This window comes from Amborella trichopoda, chromosome 8, assembly GCF_054954075.1.
Source record: "Amborella trichopoda isolate Santa Cruz 75 chromosome 8, AtrichopodaSantaCruz75HAP2 v2.0, whole genome shotgun sequence".
NCBI classification, from domain to species: domain Eukaryota; kingdom Viridiplantae; phylum Streptophyta; class Magnoliopsida; order Amborellales; family Amborellaceae; genus Amborella; species Amborella trichopoda.
The window spans coordinates 43,548,901-43,566,241 of NC_142343.1; the positions used below are offsets into that span (position 1 = coordinate 43,548,901).

At 34.0% G+C, this 17,341-nt stretch overlaps 1 protein-coding gene across 1 annotated transcript; it reads right to left on the bottom strand.

Annotated features, from left to right (window-relative positions):
- Window positions 1–7,977: 7,977 nt before the first annotated feature.
- On the bottom strand, window positions 7,978–10,964 carry LOC110007097 (uncharacterized). The gene is made up of 3 exons (XM_020666170.2): window positions 10,485–10,964; window positions 9,990–10,186; window positions 7,978–8,775 (listed from the first exon to the last, which is right to left on the bottom strand). The coding sequence occupies exons 1-3, from the start codon at window positions 10,501–10,503 to the stop codon at window positions 8,128–8,130; spliced, it is 864 nt and encodes a 287-aa protein (XP_020521829.2). The 5' UTR covers window positions 10,504–10,964; the 3' UTR covers window positions 7,978–8,127.
- Between the last annotated feature and the right edge of the window lie 6,377 nt (window positions 10,965–17,341).

Here is a 17,341-nt window from a genome sequence, read left to right on the forward strand (position 1 = left end):
CAACAAATCCAAAGCATCGGCTTATTGTGCACGGCTTACAAAACTCTTCAAATTCACGAAAAAAAAAAAAAGCCCGTAAAATTGTAATCAAATATAAAAAAAAAAACCAAAATATATGACATTAAACATTAGACATTTTTGCTACATCTTTTGATTTAATTTAAAAACAGCCATCTAAATACAAGTTAGAATAGTTAAAAAAAAGGTTAATTCTTAAAATATTAAAAGGTCAGGTGTATTTTGATAAATTGTCAAAACATCCAAGAAATTCAGAGAGAAGATACCAAGTGAGGAGAATAGAAAGAAACCCATGAAACCAATTTTAGAGAGACAGAGAGAGGGAAGGAAAAGCATTAGAAAAAGCAGAAATCGCCATGACTGTCAAAACTTAAAAGTTGAGATAGAGATCACATCGACGCATAACGTGAAGAAACTTGTTGCAGAGAGTCAAAATTAGTAAAAAGCAGGAAATAAAAACAGAGGAATAGTCAATGAAAAGGGAAACTAAAAGAAAAACAACCAATTTATACCGCAGATTCAAGACAGAGAAAGAAGTAGCGCCTTAAAAATCACAGAGATTCAATAGAGAGAGAGAGAGAGAAGAAACGCCTTCAAAATGAGTGAGAGAGGAATCTAAGAGAGAGACGACAGATAAAACAGATATGAGAAACACTTTAGTAGCCAGAGAGAGGACGCAGAAAAGAGGGGGAAAGGGGGGTATTATATACAAGTGGCTAGGGTTTCGTAAGGATAAGAAGACCCCTCGTATTCTTAAAAATTACAAAAATGTCCTTCCAATTAGAAAGAGAGACCAAAAAAGCCCCAAGGAAATCATGGTCCAAGGGGTTCATCACGGTCCATTGGAAATGGTGGTGGTGAGGCGTGTACCCAACACTGGGTTTTTACGTATTCGTGGTTTGGGAATTTTATAAAAAATAGCGTTTCCAGTTGAACTGTTCAACATTTTATTTGGTTGCAATTAGTTCATTTCAATTGGAAAGCACTACACAACGCTTATAAAATAAACGGTAATTTCGTTTATGCTCATCACCGTCCAAAGTTTATCGTACGATCATAATTGTTCAGAAGTATTTCAATTTTTATTTTTTTTATAAATCGGAATGATTTGAAATTTGAAGCACGTGTTCATAAAAAATAGAATAATCTAATAAAAATATAAAAAAAATAATTCGTAAAATATAAATTGATCAAAATACCTCTAAAAATTTACGATGGTATTTTGGTCAATTTATATTTTGTGAAATAGTTTTTTCATATTTTTATTCGGTACACCTCACTGAGACGACGTACACACGCTCTAAATTTCAGATCATTCCAATTTATACAAAAAAAAATGAAAAATGAAACACTACTAGACAATCGTGACCGTGCGATGAACTTTAGACGATAATGAGCATAGGTGAAATCATTGTTTATTTTCGTCTATAGGCGTTGGAAAGACTTTTCCATTTCAATTTATGATAATATGCCCTTTGATGGGAATGCAAAGAGGCCATTTACTTTAGGTATAGATAGGTCACAAGTACTTTTGTCCATCGACTTTCAAATCCAGTGGTTACGAGAGTATTGTTGACTAGATTCAAAGTTCAAAAACTTTATTACGAACTTCATGATATATCTCAAACTGGCCAATTTGACACCTAATGGCTGTTAATAATTGTGACCTTCTTGCACTAAAAATAAATGTTATCCAAATATACAATCTCTTTGAAAGAAAAAATATACAAAGAGACCATTTACTTCACGTATAATTAAATCACAACTACTCTTGTCCATCGGCTTTCAATCCAAGTGGTTATAAGAGTTTCATTAACTAGATTCAAAGTTCAAAAAGACAAAAATTATCTCAAAATTTCATGGCAAGTCCCAAACCATCCAATTTTGACATCTAATGGCTACTTGTAATGATGATCTCCTTGTACTAAAAAGTAAATGGTCTCATAGTATACAATTCTATTTGATTTACTCCTTGTACTAAAAAGTAAATGGTCTCATAGTATACAATTCTATTTTGATATTAAATCAAATGACACATGTAGATTTCTAAATAGTTCATCCCTCGTGGGTATTTAGAAAGTTTCCCTTATTGTTTTGATGGACCCTACACTTATTTTCATTGGCCGATGATTTAGATGGATTATAACTTTTCATGGTCCATTGGATTATCCAATATACTGCTTTCTTGCTCCAAGGCGGCAACCTTAGTCTTCGAAGTAAAACTGGGGTTGTGGTGCTCTACATCGTCTATGTTAATTAGACAATATAGATTTAAATTTTTTAAAATATTGTCTAAATTTGGCACATTTTTTTTGTGGCAGTCAAATCTACATCACGCAATTCAAATAGATCGTGAAGATTCCTACAACCTTATTTCTATAAGTTGCTGCCTTGTATTAATGTTTTCCTTTCAATATTTGTAGGTTTAATTTCATATTGTGAAATGATTCCCCACTCCTGCAGGAGCATAGCGTCCATTTGCTCCTTCGTATAACTCCCAACCCAATGTACTTTCAGGACCTTGGAATTTCGGTATGTAAACTCAAAAAAAATTCATGCAAGTTCGTGAAAAAGTGAACATCAACGTTTGGCTGGTTGGATCTGTGGTGAAAAAACTTAGCAATCCATTATTTTGAAAATATTTAGATTCCTAAAGCACGTTTGGTTGGTGTGAAAATATTTTATATGTAAAAATATTTTAACATAAGAAACTTCCTCATATGATTACGTGTGGGAGTTTTTCACACCAATTAGTTGCTAAGTGGTGAGAAAGAATGCACTCAGACCAATAGGTTGAAAAAAACTCCAACACCTAATCATATGGAGGAGTTCTTTTATGTGAAAATATTCTCCCACTAACCAAACATCTTTCAAGTGAATCCCAAAATTGTACATTAAAAAGATATTCCTAAATACCTTTTTTGCCAGAAGGAGAAAGTGGACAGTATTGCTCTCGAGAGAGCCTCACACTTTTTAATTCCATATTTATGCTTTTCTCTTAATAAAAAAATTTATCAAAATAACCATGAGATATAAACTATTTAACATTTTACCATGTTTTTTTATTTTATTTTAAAACACCAATCAAAAGACATATTATTACGATATAGAATAATTGCAAAAGAGTAAAATGATGTTGGGTGCAGTTAACGTTACAACCTTATTTTGTACAAATAAGGTTGCGATACTCTAGACCCTTTAGTTTAGTTAAATGGTTTATATTTGACATATCTTTGGAAATGATGTCAATACATATCAGGTCTTTTAAAATAGTGTTAAATTTATACTATCAAAAGAAAATGGACAGTACAGATTAATGCAACCCTATTTCTGTAAATAAGGATGCAGTCTTATATAAACTTCTCCCAACATTAAATAGTTTAGCTTTCATGGTTAGTTTGATAATTTTCACTTCTTAACAAGGTTTTCAAACTCAGGCGATTCGACTCAGCCTCAGCTGAGTACCCTGAGTCCTTGGTACATAAGTGTTTTAGGCATAGGGTAAACATGAATCGCTGAAAACATGGAAGAAACGATTCAAAAAATGTGAAAATCACTTAAGTTTTCATATTTAGCGGACTAAACTCATTTTTTGTAATATGAAAACTATTGTAAACTGAAAATCTTAAATTTGTGAGTGATTTTGATCGATTTTTGGAATCTTTTCATGTTTTTATCAGCAATATTATGTTTATGATAAGATTTGGGTTGATCAAAACTCAATCTAATAAGGTTATCTACAAAAGTCCTCTGTTGATTCTCGTGTTTATCAAGTTTAATCACTTTAAATTTTTGGTTGTAGGGTCTATCTAGGATTTTTTTTCTGGCCAAGCCTCATTGTTTTTGATGATTTCTACACCAAATTGGAAGATTTTTGGCTTTTTTTGAAAATTTTAAAATCAGCTTCAAGAGGCCTATATAAATTAGTGGTTTTCTTTTGCAATTTTCAATTGATTTCATACATCAAAGAGCTAGCATGGTTAGTCTGTGAAAAAATCGCCAATTTTATTATTTCTCTCTAATTACTCCATAGTTTTTTTTTTAGTTTATTTTGAAGCTTTTGAAATCATCTTTAAAAGCCCTATACAAACTCTTGGTTTTTTTAATCCAATATTGATTGATTTTATGCATCATAGAGCTAATATCAATCAACAATAAAAAAATTGTAAAATCTAATATTTTTATCTAATTTATCAACAATAACGTTCAGATTATTTTTATTTTTTTAAAGATATTGAAATATCTTGAAAACACCTGTATTGCTTTGTGGGTTTTTTTTCAGTATTCGTAAAATCGAACCGGAACGGTTAATCGGACATGGGACCGGAAACGGTTTAACCGACCTAAACGTTAAACCGGCCGATTTAACTGTTCTAACTAGGCAAGTTCTGGGCAGTAAAAAAAGTAATGAAAAAAAAAAAAAGATACCAAAAAAAAAAAAAAAAGTGTACTAAAACATGGAAAGCAAATAAAGAATGATTAGAACAAACACACTCAAATAAAATTGAGAATTAATGAAAAAATAGATTTTAACAATTGATTTTTGAATTAAAGTGAGTATTAATGACCAAAACAATTTTTAATCTTTACCATAATGTCAAAAATATTAAAAAATAAATTACAAACTAAATTCCTTATTTTTTGAGAATTTGTATACATTTTTTTATTTTTTTTTTAAATACCGGTCAATCACCAAAACCGCCCAAAAGCAGAACGACTAGTAGCCGGTTCTGATCTAACCGAGCGGTTGGCAGTTAGATCGCCCGGTTTTTCCAACAATGGATTTTTTTACTTCAATATCAATTGATTTATTACATCGTAGAGGTAATATCATAGTCATATTTAATTTATTCCAATAATAAATGTTACTTTTGCTAGATTGCGCCATCATTATCATCTCTTTTGGGGTTTTTAGATATGTAAGATTCTTTTTTAAACAATTATAAAAAAAGAGCTCCAACGAAAGTAGTAAGTATGAAAAAATGTGGGGTCATTTTTTTAGAATTCACTAGATGTACGAATAATGTTTTTTTTTTTAAAAGAGTTAAGATAAAAAGAGTTCCAAAAACAAAATTTAGTCCCCCTCCCCCAATTGAACTCAATACCTATTATAGACTCAGGCAACATATATATTTTTTAAGAGAGTTATATTTTTTAAGAGAGTTATAGAAAAAGAGTTCCAAAATAAATCCAAGTCATTAAGAAATATAGAGTTAAAAAACATATTTTTAATAGAGTTATGAAAAATAACCATAGTAACGATGGCTAGCCTTTATTTGCTCTAAAAGAATCTGTAAAAAAAATAACCGTAATACCACTTATAGACTCAAGCAACATAAATGTTTTTTAAGAGAGTTATAGAAAAAAGAGCTCCAAAATAAGTCAAAGCCATTAAGAAATATCGAGTTAAAAAATATATTTTCAATAGAGTTGTGAAAAATAACTGTAGTAATGATGACATTCTAAAAGGCAAGGGACAACATGCTACCACAAAACCAACACACAATTAGGGGCCATTTGGATACTTGGAAATATATTGTCTGTGAAATATATTACTAGCGTAATACATTACCGACAAATAGATTGTTACTGTTTGGGTAATATTTAAATGCAATATAGGAAATACATGGTTACCGTTTGGCTATGTCTCGAAGAACTATGGGAAATGTATTACCAACATTTTACCACCTATAAACTATCATTTCTTTCTTTTTTTTATCACAAAATTCTATTGAAATGTGGAATTAAAGTCGTCATCACATCATTCTAAAAATATTTTCTAATAATAACATCATTAGCATTCTAAAAAGGATTTCTAATAATAGCCTGTACCATTCTAAAGTCATCATCACACATTTATTTTGCCTGTCTTTGGCACTTACATGGAATTGCATGTCTTCTAACATGATTAGACTTTAGTTTCAACATGATAAGTCATTGGAATAACATGTTTTTATTGTGATAAGCTTTATTTTTATTTATTTTGTATAGAAGTATTTCAAATATCTATCTATATAATTTCAAATAAGCAATAAATTTATGATACCAAATTAAAAATCTTTATGAAAAAAATTAAAAAATTGGAAGAAACTTGATAGTAAACTAGAAGGTTTGGTAATTGCAGTAAAAAATTTTGCGGTATTGGAGGAAACTAAATAGGTATCTTATTTCAATTGAGCTTTTACTAATATCTTATGAGGATTATGTTTGGTGGAATTGTTTATTATAATTGTTTTGAGTAATTTCTTATGTTGGGTGAAATTTTTGTATTATAATTGTGTTGTGTAATTTCTCATTTATTAGATATGTTACCTATAATGGATATACGAAGGAGAGAGGGAAAATGGAAAAAGTACAGATGAGAGAGTAAAGGGTTTAAAAAAAAAGAAACAAATCTAGATGAGAGAAAGGGGCTTAAAGATAAAATGGGTTAAAAAAAAGAAAAAGTACAGCTGAGAAGAATGAGCGTAAAGAGATTGGGAGCACCTTATGCAACCCAGTTACTGGGGTTCAAGAGAGAGGGGATGCAAGAAGGTAGCACCTATTTGTGGTTGGCATTATATTAAGGGTTCAAGAGAGAGGGGATACAGGAAGGGAGCACCTATTTGTGGTTGGCATTTTATTAAGCTGAATAGGGTAGAGAGGTGTATGTGAAAGATTTCTAGCGATTACCGGGTGTAATAGATTTTTCACTTTTCATAGTTAATAATGTGTTTCAAAATTTTTGGAGAAAAGGTTAAATCTTGGTTAATCTCTTTCCATTTCCTTACTATAAAGGGTACTTGTACCCAAACGGACTTTTCATCGCTTATAATGTGTTTCATAATTTTTGGGGAAAAGGTAATGTGTTTCATAATTTTTGACGAAATCTTGGTTAATCTCTTTCTATTTTTTATTATAAAGGGTACCCCGTACCTAAACGGTGGAAATGTCATATTTCTTTGTAATCGATGGTCATGTAATAGATTTTCAGGTACCGAAACGGTCCCTTAATGACTAAAATTAGCTGCTTTTCTATATATATACCCTTAGTTTGCACGAATACTTTGGTCGAGTCGATGTTTTGAACCTTGCTTCAGGGATTTTTAGCTCACGTATAAAAGTATTGGGCTCTATGAAATCGTGGGCGATGACTTGACATAAATTTAGAACCTCACAACAAAGAGATGGGAGTTAGAAATCGCTCTCTCAAATTCAAGAGATGAATCCAACGGAGATGACCTTTCCTCATGTGTTCCTGATTCACTCATTCAACAACAAGTTGGTCTTAGTATATTGCCCAATAGGGGAGGGAAACGGTTTGAGTTAATCCATGGATCTAACGAGTGGACTTGATTGGGTCTGGGTTTGGGTTTTGGTCTAGCTTGGATGATCTTATCGGCGCTGGTTCCTGGTCAATCCGATTTGACCTGATATATATAAGTATGAGATACGTATAAATATAGAAAAAATTTATATTAGGCTGCAATTTTACTTGTAAAGTAAAGCTACAAGATTCAACATTTTATTTTATTTGGACGACGTAGATTTGACACTTACTTAAAAATTGTTTTACCGTTTTATACTCTCTTAAAAGATGTGTTAAATCTACAATGTCTAATTAAAATGGGTTTTGTAGAACATCGCAACCTTACTTCCATAAGTAATGTCGAAACGTTATACAAACCTTACAAATTAGCCATTTATTGTGAAATATTTATGTTATTTTTTGCATTTCTTTTAGACCTAGACCCAACATGACCTAGTGGGTCAGGTTTAGGTCCAATTGACTTGGACTTGACCTAGTTCTGGGTCAAGTCCACATCTGACTTAAACCTAGTCCGGTTGGGCTCTTGTCGGGGTCAACCCAAACCCGACCCAACATATTTAGAACCTCATTTCCCAACAAAGCTCTCTTAGAAACATTTCCTCAATTACATGACATTGTTGGTTTTGAACGAGGACTCAAATCAGGTTATGTATGCTAGGGCCTCCCGCCCTTGTCATGAGTTGCCATTACATTTTCTCTACATTTTCTTGGTTTGAGAAAATACACATTCATTCTGTCTCGGTCTTTACACCAAGTTCAAACCCTTTCATCTTCAAAGATCAATTTTTCTTCTTTTTGATTCACAAATTTGAAGTATCTCCCTCTCTCTCACAACTCGATCCCTCCTCAGAAGAAGCCATACCTTCACCATTGAATCGGCCCGGCGCAAAATCGAGCTCATACGAGGCCATGACAAGAGCCACCGAGGCCAACACCAATGGAACCGATCCCAACACCCATAGTGTCAACACGAGCCCTATATGTAGAGCCCGACTGCCCACCGAGCCAAGGCAACACCCTCTCTCCACCACCCAATAAACGTGCTCGGGCTCGATTTTTCTAGCTTCCAGTGAAGATAGAGAATCACTTGATTGGAATGAAGAATTTTGTGAGATTTGTTCCAAGTGTTGTGTTGATTTTGAGGGGTGATACGGAGGTAAGCCTAGGAGGAAGTTTGCATGAATGTGGAATTGAAGGGAGAGGGAGGAGGACAAGAAGCTGAAAAGAAAGAAGATGCAAGGGGTTGCAAACTTGAGGGCAGCCATGGTTGGATTAATAATTGAACCAAGCAATGGACTGGGCAGGAAGTGAGAGGCCATGTAGGAGTTGTTGGCTAACGAGGCTAATGAGGAGTTGATCAATATGGTGATTGTGGAGGCTAGAATTTGTGTCATGAGGTTGTTCCTTTGGGTTTGCACTGCTAGTAAACCCTTTTTCTCATCATTTTCCTACAAATGAACCAAGAAAATAACACAATTATAATCTTGAATGCACATTTTTGTGCATGAAGTTATATGAAGAAGCAGAAGGATCATATCTATTGTGTCTCAATATCAGTGTTCGAAAACTCTGGGAGTCCAATCCAGACTCGGCAAGTCATCGAACGCAAAAAGAAAAAAAAGGAATGGCTTCTTCCAAAGATTTAGTGGTGACCTTTTAAGACTCGGCTGAGTATCAGACATGCTCAGCCAAGTCAAGGTGCCTGACTCGGGCACGATCCCCAAGCTAGTGCCAATCCAAGTCGATGCTTTTAAAACACTAACAGTTATAAGTAGAATTTTTGAGTTTAGCATGTCTCACTTTTATGGAAAATGAAAGAAAAATACTCATTTTTGTTATCATAATTATTCCTCTTACAAAGATTCCTTTAGTAATACCCTCTTTTGATTCCAAAGACCCAGGAAAGTAGCACACATTTTGCTCTCCCTGAACAATTGCACATGCTCTCTTGAAACAGAAATAGAGAGCTAGAAACTTAGATAAAAAGATAAAAATAAAGAAAAACCATCATCTTATTTCACTGAAAGATACAGAAGAAAACAAATATAAAGAGCAGTTGTAATCAAGATTTTTAAAATAGTAAAAATTTCAGTAGATGAAAACCAAAGAAATGAATTAAGATAAAAAAAAAAAGACCAAGAGATTACAAACTTGACGAAAATTAAACTCACATGCAGTGATTAAAAATCGAGTCACAAGTCATACTCGAGTCACAAATCATACCCGCCCAAGTTCTGGCACAAAAACCTCCCACCGAATCTCACTGGTTCCCAATGTTTTATCGCTATTACCTTTTAAGGCCCGGTCAAGTCTGTAATTTAAACTCAGTGATTTGAACTTCTTTTTTTGTTTTTTTTGAACTTTAACTCAGTGATTTAAACTTACATGCAGTGATTTTAAAGCTCAGTGAGTCACAACTCCTACTTGCCTGAGTTATGGTACATAAACATTTGGAACCAGCCTAGCCTCACTGATTCCCAATGATTTATCATTAGTTATATTAGGACTTGGCCTAGCCAACCTCCATTAATTGGTAAAAGGCTATGATGATGACATTAGGACTTGGCCAAGTCTTTGACAGGTTCGGCCAAGTAGAGTTGCTTGACACGCTTGGAACGCTGGCGACTCATGACTTGAGTCCTTGTTTTAGAACACTACTTACATGCATAATGGTTTGAACCCAATGTCTCCATCTCAGTCTGTCAACCCCAATCCTGGTTGATAAGGGCTGCTTCTTCACATTATACCACAAAATAGCATAGTAACATGCTATCAAGAGAAGGCTGAGAGGCACCAAAGCTAGATCCCATGAATACTTGGGTAAGTTCATTCTTGATCCAAGGAAACAAGAAGAAAAACCTGCAAAAGATGGAGCAGTTTATGTAGGTAGAGGATCCAAATCCTTTGTTTACTAGCACCTTCAAAACCCTAATTTGAGTACATAATATATACAGTACACTTTAGTGTTTTCAAGGCCAAGAGTTTCACTTGTAAAAGTTATAACTAAAATAATCAATCAATCTACGGTAGAGGTTGCTCACATAACCCTATTAATGATGAAATGACCAAAAACTACTCCAATATTGAGAATTTAACAAAAAATATATTTTGCACAAAATGGCAATAAAGATTACTACTTGGACATTTGATGGCATACATGAGACAGAGAGTTGCATCTTGGACTCATGGAGATTAGAGCCTTCTTTCAACTTTCTTGTCTCATGCCTGATGTGCTAACTCTCCACAGCAAGAGAGAGAGAGAGAGAAGATTGGATAGAAAGAGAGCATTAGAGACAGTGAACATTTGCGAGAGAGAGAAAAAGATAGAGAGAGTGAGGGAGTCCTGCCTTTATGCATGGATAGGGGTGGCAATGGACCCGAACCTAACCCGAGACCTGATGTCCGGACCTGACACGGATCCAAGTATGAGTTTAAGAATTGGCCTAGGCAGGTCGTATCCAAGTCTAAATATTGGACCCAAACACTACTCGGGTCCAGGTCCGAGTCCATGTGGACCCGATCTAGACCCGACCCAATTTAGGTTATTATATAAATAAATTATAAAAATTGCAATTTGGGATGGTTGTCGCATTCCATAGACACTCAGTCTCTAGTTCTCAACCATAAGCTTTGGTTTGGGATCCCAACTTATGAAATATATGCATGTGTAAATTAGGATACGCTTCTCTTTTTCAATCTTTCCCCTTATTCAAGTTTCTAGGAATGCCAAGGTCTCAATGGTGACGGAGATTAGGTAGAAAGGGGGATCATGTAATCAACTTTCTAAAGATAAATGGTTTATAGTAAAATATTTGAAAAGTTGTGAATTAAAATGAAACTGAAAGTGCTTTGCCTACTGCATTACATGAAGAGTGCCCTACCCACTAACTCTATGCATGTCCAGGTTCATTGAATCCACCCTTTTGCCCTCTCCAAGCGCCGCATGACATGCTCCTAACGGCCGGAGCAAACAAAGGGGGTGTAGGTGTGAGGTTTGTGTGTGCGCGCGCTTGGAGAGGTCCAAGCGCCGCATGACATAACAAATAAATGGTGTAGGTGTGTTTGAGAGAGAGAGTAGGGGGTGTCAATCGACCCTGACCCGACCTGGGTCCAGGTATGGGTCCAAAAATTGGATCCAGCAGATCGGGTTCGGGTCCATGTAGACTTGACCCAAATAGTGTTTTCAAATACTTAATATTTAAATAAATATAGCTGTATATTTTAAATTATAATATTTAAATAATGCATATAAATTTTTAGCATGACATTTAAATATATTTTAATATTTAGATTTTTTATTTTTGAGTTGGGTCTGGGTCTAGCGGGACCCGACCCGGCGCCACTCCTAAGTGAGAGAGGGAGGGAGGGAGGAGTTGACACTAAAAAAATGAGAAAATTAAAGCAAAACCTAAAGATGGCAATGGGTTGAGCCTCGATCAGGGCCAAGGCTGGCCCCCAGCTAGACTGGGACCTGCTAGGGAAAGCTTGTGCCTGGCACAACCTGAATGGGGCCATAGGGACTATGACCTGACTTTACTCTAGATGGCCTACCTAGACAAGCTTTGTTAATGGGTCAGGTCAGGCTAGACTAGTACATGTAGTCTTTTATTTTTAATTTAATAAATAAACAGAAAATAGAAGAAGGTTGGGCTAGCCATGACCCCTGCTAGGGGTATGGCCAACAAACTTTCCGGTAGGGCCAGGTCAGGGCAACATAGTAAGGCTTGTAGGCAATACTTGGTAGGCCCAAAATATTTTCAAGCTTGGCTGGGATAGCACTCAAACAGTTCAAACTTGAAATTTTTAGAGAAATTATCACAAATATATTTTAATGTTCTTCTATTTAAATACGTCTATTTAAGAAAAAAAAAACGTCACCACACCTTTGTTCTTCAATTTCAATTTTGGATATTTTTTTTAGGAAAATAACGTTGTAGTCATACTACCGTGACGCAGACTTTAAGTGCTATAAAAATTAACCCATGTTATACGGAGTACTATAAAAACTAACCCATGTTATACGGCACTTGAAATGTCGTAAATATTTTCTCCTTCTGTTTATATTTATCTCTTCATATCTAATTCTTTTTATGTTTATCTCTTTTAGAGAGATAAAAAAGAGATAAATATTAAAAAGAATTAGAGAGAGAAAGAAAAGATAAACATAAAAAGAATTAGAGAAAGAAGTGATAAACATAAAAAGAGATGAAAGTGAGAAATATAAAAAAGGTTTATGGGATTTGGAGGGTCGTATAACATGGGTTAGTTCTTACAGTACTTAAAATGTCGTATAACATGGGTGGGTTTAACATGGGTTAGTTTTTACAATACTTTAATTGTGCTTCCCAAAATTGAACAAAAAGTATGTGGGTGAGGTTTATGAAAGTTTTTATGGTACTTAAAGTACCGTAATTGTGCTTCTCAAAATTGAACAAAAAGAGTGTGGGTGAGGTTTATGAAATTTGATGGTTTTTTTTTCTAAATAAACAAAAATTAAGGTATATTTGTGATAATTTTCCAAATTTTTACTATATATCACATATATCAAATACTTACATTTTCATATTTATGGGCCTGGGCTGCTTGGCCTGATTTTGTTTCATCCCAAGCCAAGCCCGGGCCCATTATCATGAACTCGTTCCACGCCTGAGCCTACCCTAACTTTTTGGGGCCATGCTAGGGCCCAGGCTAGCCGAGCTTGAACCTGGCCTATTAACAGCCCTAGCAACAATAATGGCACTTGGCCTTCATAAGACTCATAAAAAGTTTATCTCCAAATCCTTTTAAGTATTGAAATAGACTAAAAAATATAAAATAATGCTTAGTTCCATTCCTAAATCATGCCATATAGTGAGTCTTCATTTCAGTGACATTTAGGTCACAATGCAATTTTCTTAACAGAAAATCAGATTGAGCACCTCTCAATAAAAAACTATTTCTCTCAATTCTCAAAGAATTTCATTCTAAAATCTTTAGTGTTGAAAACTAGACTCAAAATAAAATCACAACATCATAGTTTGAATCCCAAATAGCACTTTTCTTCAGAGAAAAAAATAAGTGACATTCATGTCACAAAATAAATCATACTGCAGAATTTCAAGATAAACAATCTAGTAAAATTATCTTTTCTCTATACTCTCATGGAGTTTCTATTTCAAACTAACTTTGTTTGAAATTAGACACATAATGATAACGCATATATTTCCACAAGCCTCATGATTTTGTTAAGTAGCCTTGATAAATATAGTTATTCATATCTCAATGAATAATATACCAAATTGCAGAAAATTTAGGATGAAATCTCTTCAATCCAAAATTTTTATTCCTCTCTTTCTGTAGATATTTCTCTTTTAAATAAATTTTATTATAAAATAAACTCAGAATGAAAGTCTAAAAATTTAGCGTGGACCATAAAACATTCTGTTAAGTATAGAAATAAAATCATAGCTTCTAAGTCATGGAAATAGTTTTCGTTCCAGAAAATAGTACTTGCGCACACTTCAATAAATTGATCATATCTTCCAAACCACAAGGAATTTCTTGATGAAACTTTTTTGCTTGAAAGTAGACTCAATTTTGTAAGTTACAGTAAAATTTTAGCAAGAAATAAAATCATATGATTTGTAGGAAAAATCACGGAACTCAATGGACAGTTCTTCGATTATGCAGTGTCAGAACTGACACCCTTCATTTATGATTCTATAACTCTCAATTCCCTTAGGATCTCTCACTGAAAATTTTCAAGTATATCATATTCTTAAAGACACAAAATATCATTGAAATATGTAATAGAAAAATACCTCATTATATTCTTCATATCACTACTCTAAAATAGCTTAAAATACTCATTATGCAGAGTGTCTTTTCGGTGTTGGAATATTTCAATAATTCTTAACCGTGGGTGTATTTCTTGACTAGCTTTCTTATATCTCATTCCCAAGCTTGATCTCAACTCAATAAAGAAAAAAGATAACTAATGGCATCAAGTATCAATAGCTCTGATACCAATGAAAGAAAGACCTATGTGATCTTTTATCGGTAAATATATTATTATTATTATTTATTTATTCACCCCTTTTTTTTGGTAAAAGATCACTAACATGTGGTCTTTATTATAATAAGATAAATTTTATAATAAAATCAACATAATAATATAACCAAGATCTTGACAACTTGATGTCATTGAAACAACTATGCACTATGCTTAAGAATAAAAGATAAGATTGCAAGAAACAAAAGGACAAGTGCCGGAGATTACCTCAATCAAGTTTATTACACCCCACACTGAGTCACCACCATCCAATGGCCCGGGATCAACAGTCTAACTTCAATCTCGAACCAAAAAAGTAAATATTGGCCAAGCCACACCAATGAAACATGAACCCCCTTTGATCACAAACTCAAACCCTAGGTGAATTCTCTTAGCAACTTAGTTTGAGAGAGATGGATTCTTTTTTTACTAAACCCTAAAACCCTTAGCCATAATCCACATTTGAGAGATAGGAGAGAAAAACTTCATAACCTAAACCCTTAGGTTCTTTCACAATGTAGGAGAGAGAGATCAAATATGAGAGAGATAAACTTTCTTAAGAGAGAGAGATAGAAATATAAGGTGTAGAGATTTTTTGGTAGAGACAATCCATTTTTATAGGTTTTGAATAAGATTAGGGTCTCTTAGAAACAATCCATTTTTATAGGTTTTTTGGTAGAGACAAATCCATTTTTATAGGTTTTTGAATAAAATTAGGTTTTCTTTAACTTGCTTCTGCTTGTGAGATTGAACATAGACCGTCGATCAAAGGTGACTTGTTGAATGAGAGATCTGAGCCATCCATTCCATAGATGAGTCATCAACATTATGGAAGGTACATGAACCATTATCCCCCTTTTCTAAATCATTTTCTCATCAATAAAAATTAAATATAAATCTAATCAAAATATTGTGCATACCATAAAATAACACAAGTCTACTCAATCTTTCCCCAAAATCTTTCAAAGATATATCAAGTCAATATCTTCCAACCATATAGCCACATGCTATATCACCAAAAAATAGGAAAGAAAATAAGGGTGGAGCGTGCCACCCAAGGGAGTCACTTATGGGCCCCACCTTCTATAAAATATGGCAGGGCCATATGCACAATGGGCTCCTATGATATGTTTAGATATTTAAAATTAATAAAAGGATTTTAGAATATTATTTAAATATTTAAACAATTGTAAAATTAATATCTTAATTTTATAAATCCAAAATTTATAAATAAAATATCCAGGGGTTCATAAAAATTCAAATAATAATCTTAAAATAATTTCCATCATAAAAATAACACAATCAAATTAATTTAATGGAAAAATGATCCATATGATTTAGGAATCAACAATCATGAGGCACTCTACCTTCAACTATGGACTACAGACTACACTTGCTTTATCAGACCGACCGGTGTTTCTCATGACCCACAGTACAAGCAGGGTCTCATTAGCTGGTCATCAAAGTCCGCCCGATGAGCCAAGGGATCGCAATCCCAGTCTGTGGATATCATATCCTTCCCTAGAGACGAGTCAATGTCACCTAGACCCGATGCGACCATAGCTCCTATTGTGCATAGGGGTATCTCTCACACATGCATACGCTTCACCCTAAAAGGTGCATTTCTGGCTTTTCCTAACGATCTATTGATATGCATGCTGTGTAATGGCACATGGATGAGGCTTTGACGCCCATCTCTATTGCCACCATCACACACAAGAGTCACACAGTCTCTCGGCTCACTCATCCGGGCATATTTTTTGACCTCATCAAGGGCTAACCCATTATAATCCTTCTCGATTTGTTCTTTATGCCCAGGTAACATGGGTTTTTCTCAACTGACTGACTTAGATTGTCAATCACAGTCTAGTATCTGCAAACATCGTTTGCTTAATATGGCCCACGAGGGACCACACTCCCACTGAGTTCTGTTCCACTATATCATTTCATTTTACAAGCACTTATAAGGCCTTTAAAGGCCACATGAAACCAACATTTTAGCAATGGCTTCCAATCTGACCTCGATACATAAGAATTGTAAATTCATTCTTAAGAATCAGATTATTGAGAACCCCCTTGAAGTAGCCAACCTTTCGAGGCGAAATCAGAGAAGACAAGTTTTATGGTCTCCCCTACCTTCAAATTGTTTTATGATGATAATTCTCTTGGTAATCCTGACCCCTCGGTTTTGATGGACTTTACAAATCGTAGGGGTAATCTTATTACTTCTTATTCGTGTCCCGTGGTATTACTACAGTCAACAAGGCAGAAGCTAGGGGGCTACTAGAAGGACTTAAGTTACTTCGTATTTTAAAAATTAGTTTGAAATCATAAAAGACTTTGGATTTTTGAAAATTCGAAGTTTCTTTTGGAGTTTTATCAATAGATAAAACTTTGGATTTTTGGGGTGTGCATCAACAGAGAAAACATTGGATTTTGAAAATCCGAAGTTTTTATTGCCTACCAAAAAGAACTATGGATTTTCCATATCCAAATTTTTTGTTCAAAAGATCTAGAAAAATCTTATGATTTAAAAAAGCCGTAGTTTTTTTTGGAGTTTTATCAAAAGACAAAAAGGTTCATTATATCAAGTGCTAAAGTTAGGGCTTTTAGGGGAAAAAAAAATACAAAAAAAAAAGAAGAAGTTATGGACATACATATTAACATTTTCAAGGTTTCCTAATAACAATAAATTAAAGAGATAATTCAGTAAATTTCTCAAATTTTTGTGGTCTTCACATGGACACATTCAGATTTGGCCCTAGGCATTGTTTCATTAATGGGAAAAGTTTATATAGAGCTTAGGCTCTAAATAATCAAATTAGAGCCTACATCAAAACTTTCACTAGAAGAGGTTGTTTTGATTCCCAAATATTATCTAATTAATCATCGCAACATCAAGATATATGGACATGAGAAAAAAGCAGATTTCAAGTTTTGAAAATTGTGCATCTTGTAATGCATTTTTGGACTGTCAATTTTCA

Bases quoted from the DNA above. Each gene is read 5' to 3' on its own strand.
- LOC110007097 (XM_020666170.2), bottom strand. The intron at 8,776-9,989 runs GTAAGTAGTGTT...GTTCATTTGTAG, and splicing joins GGGTTCAAACCATTATGCAT to GAAAATGATGAGAAAAAGGG.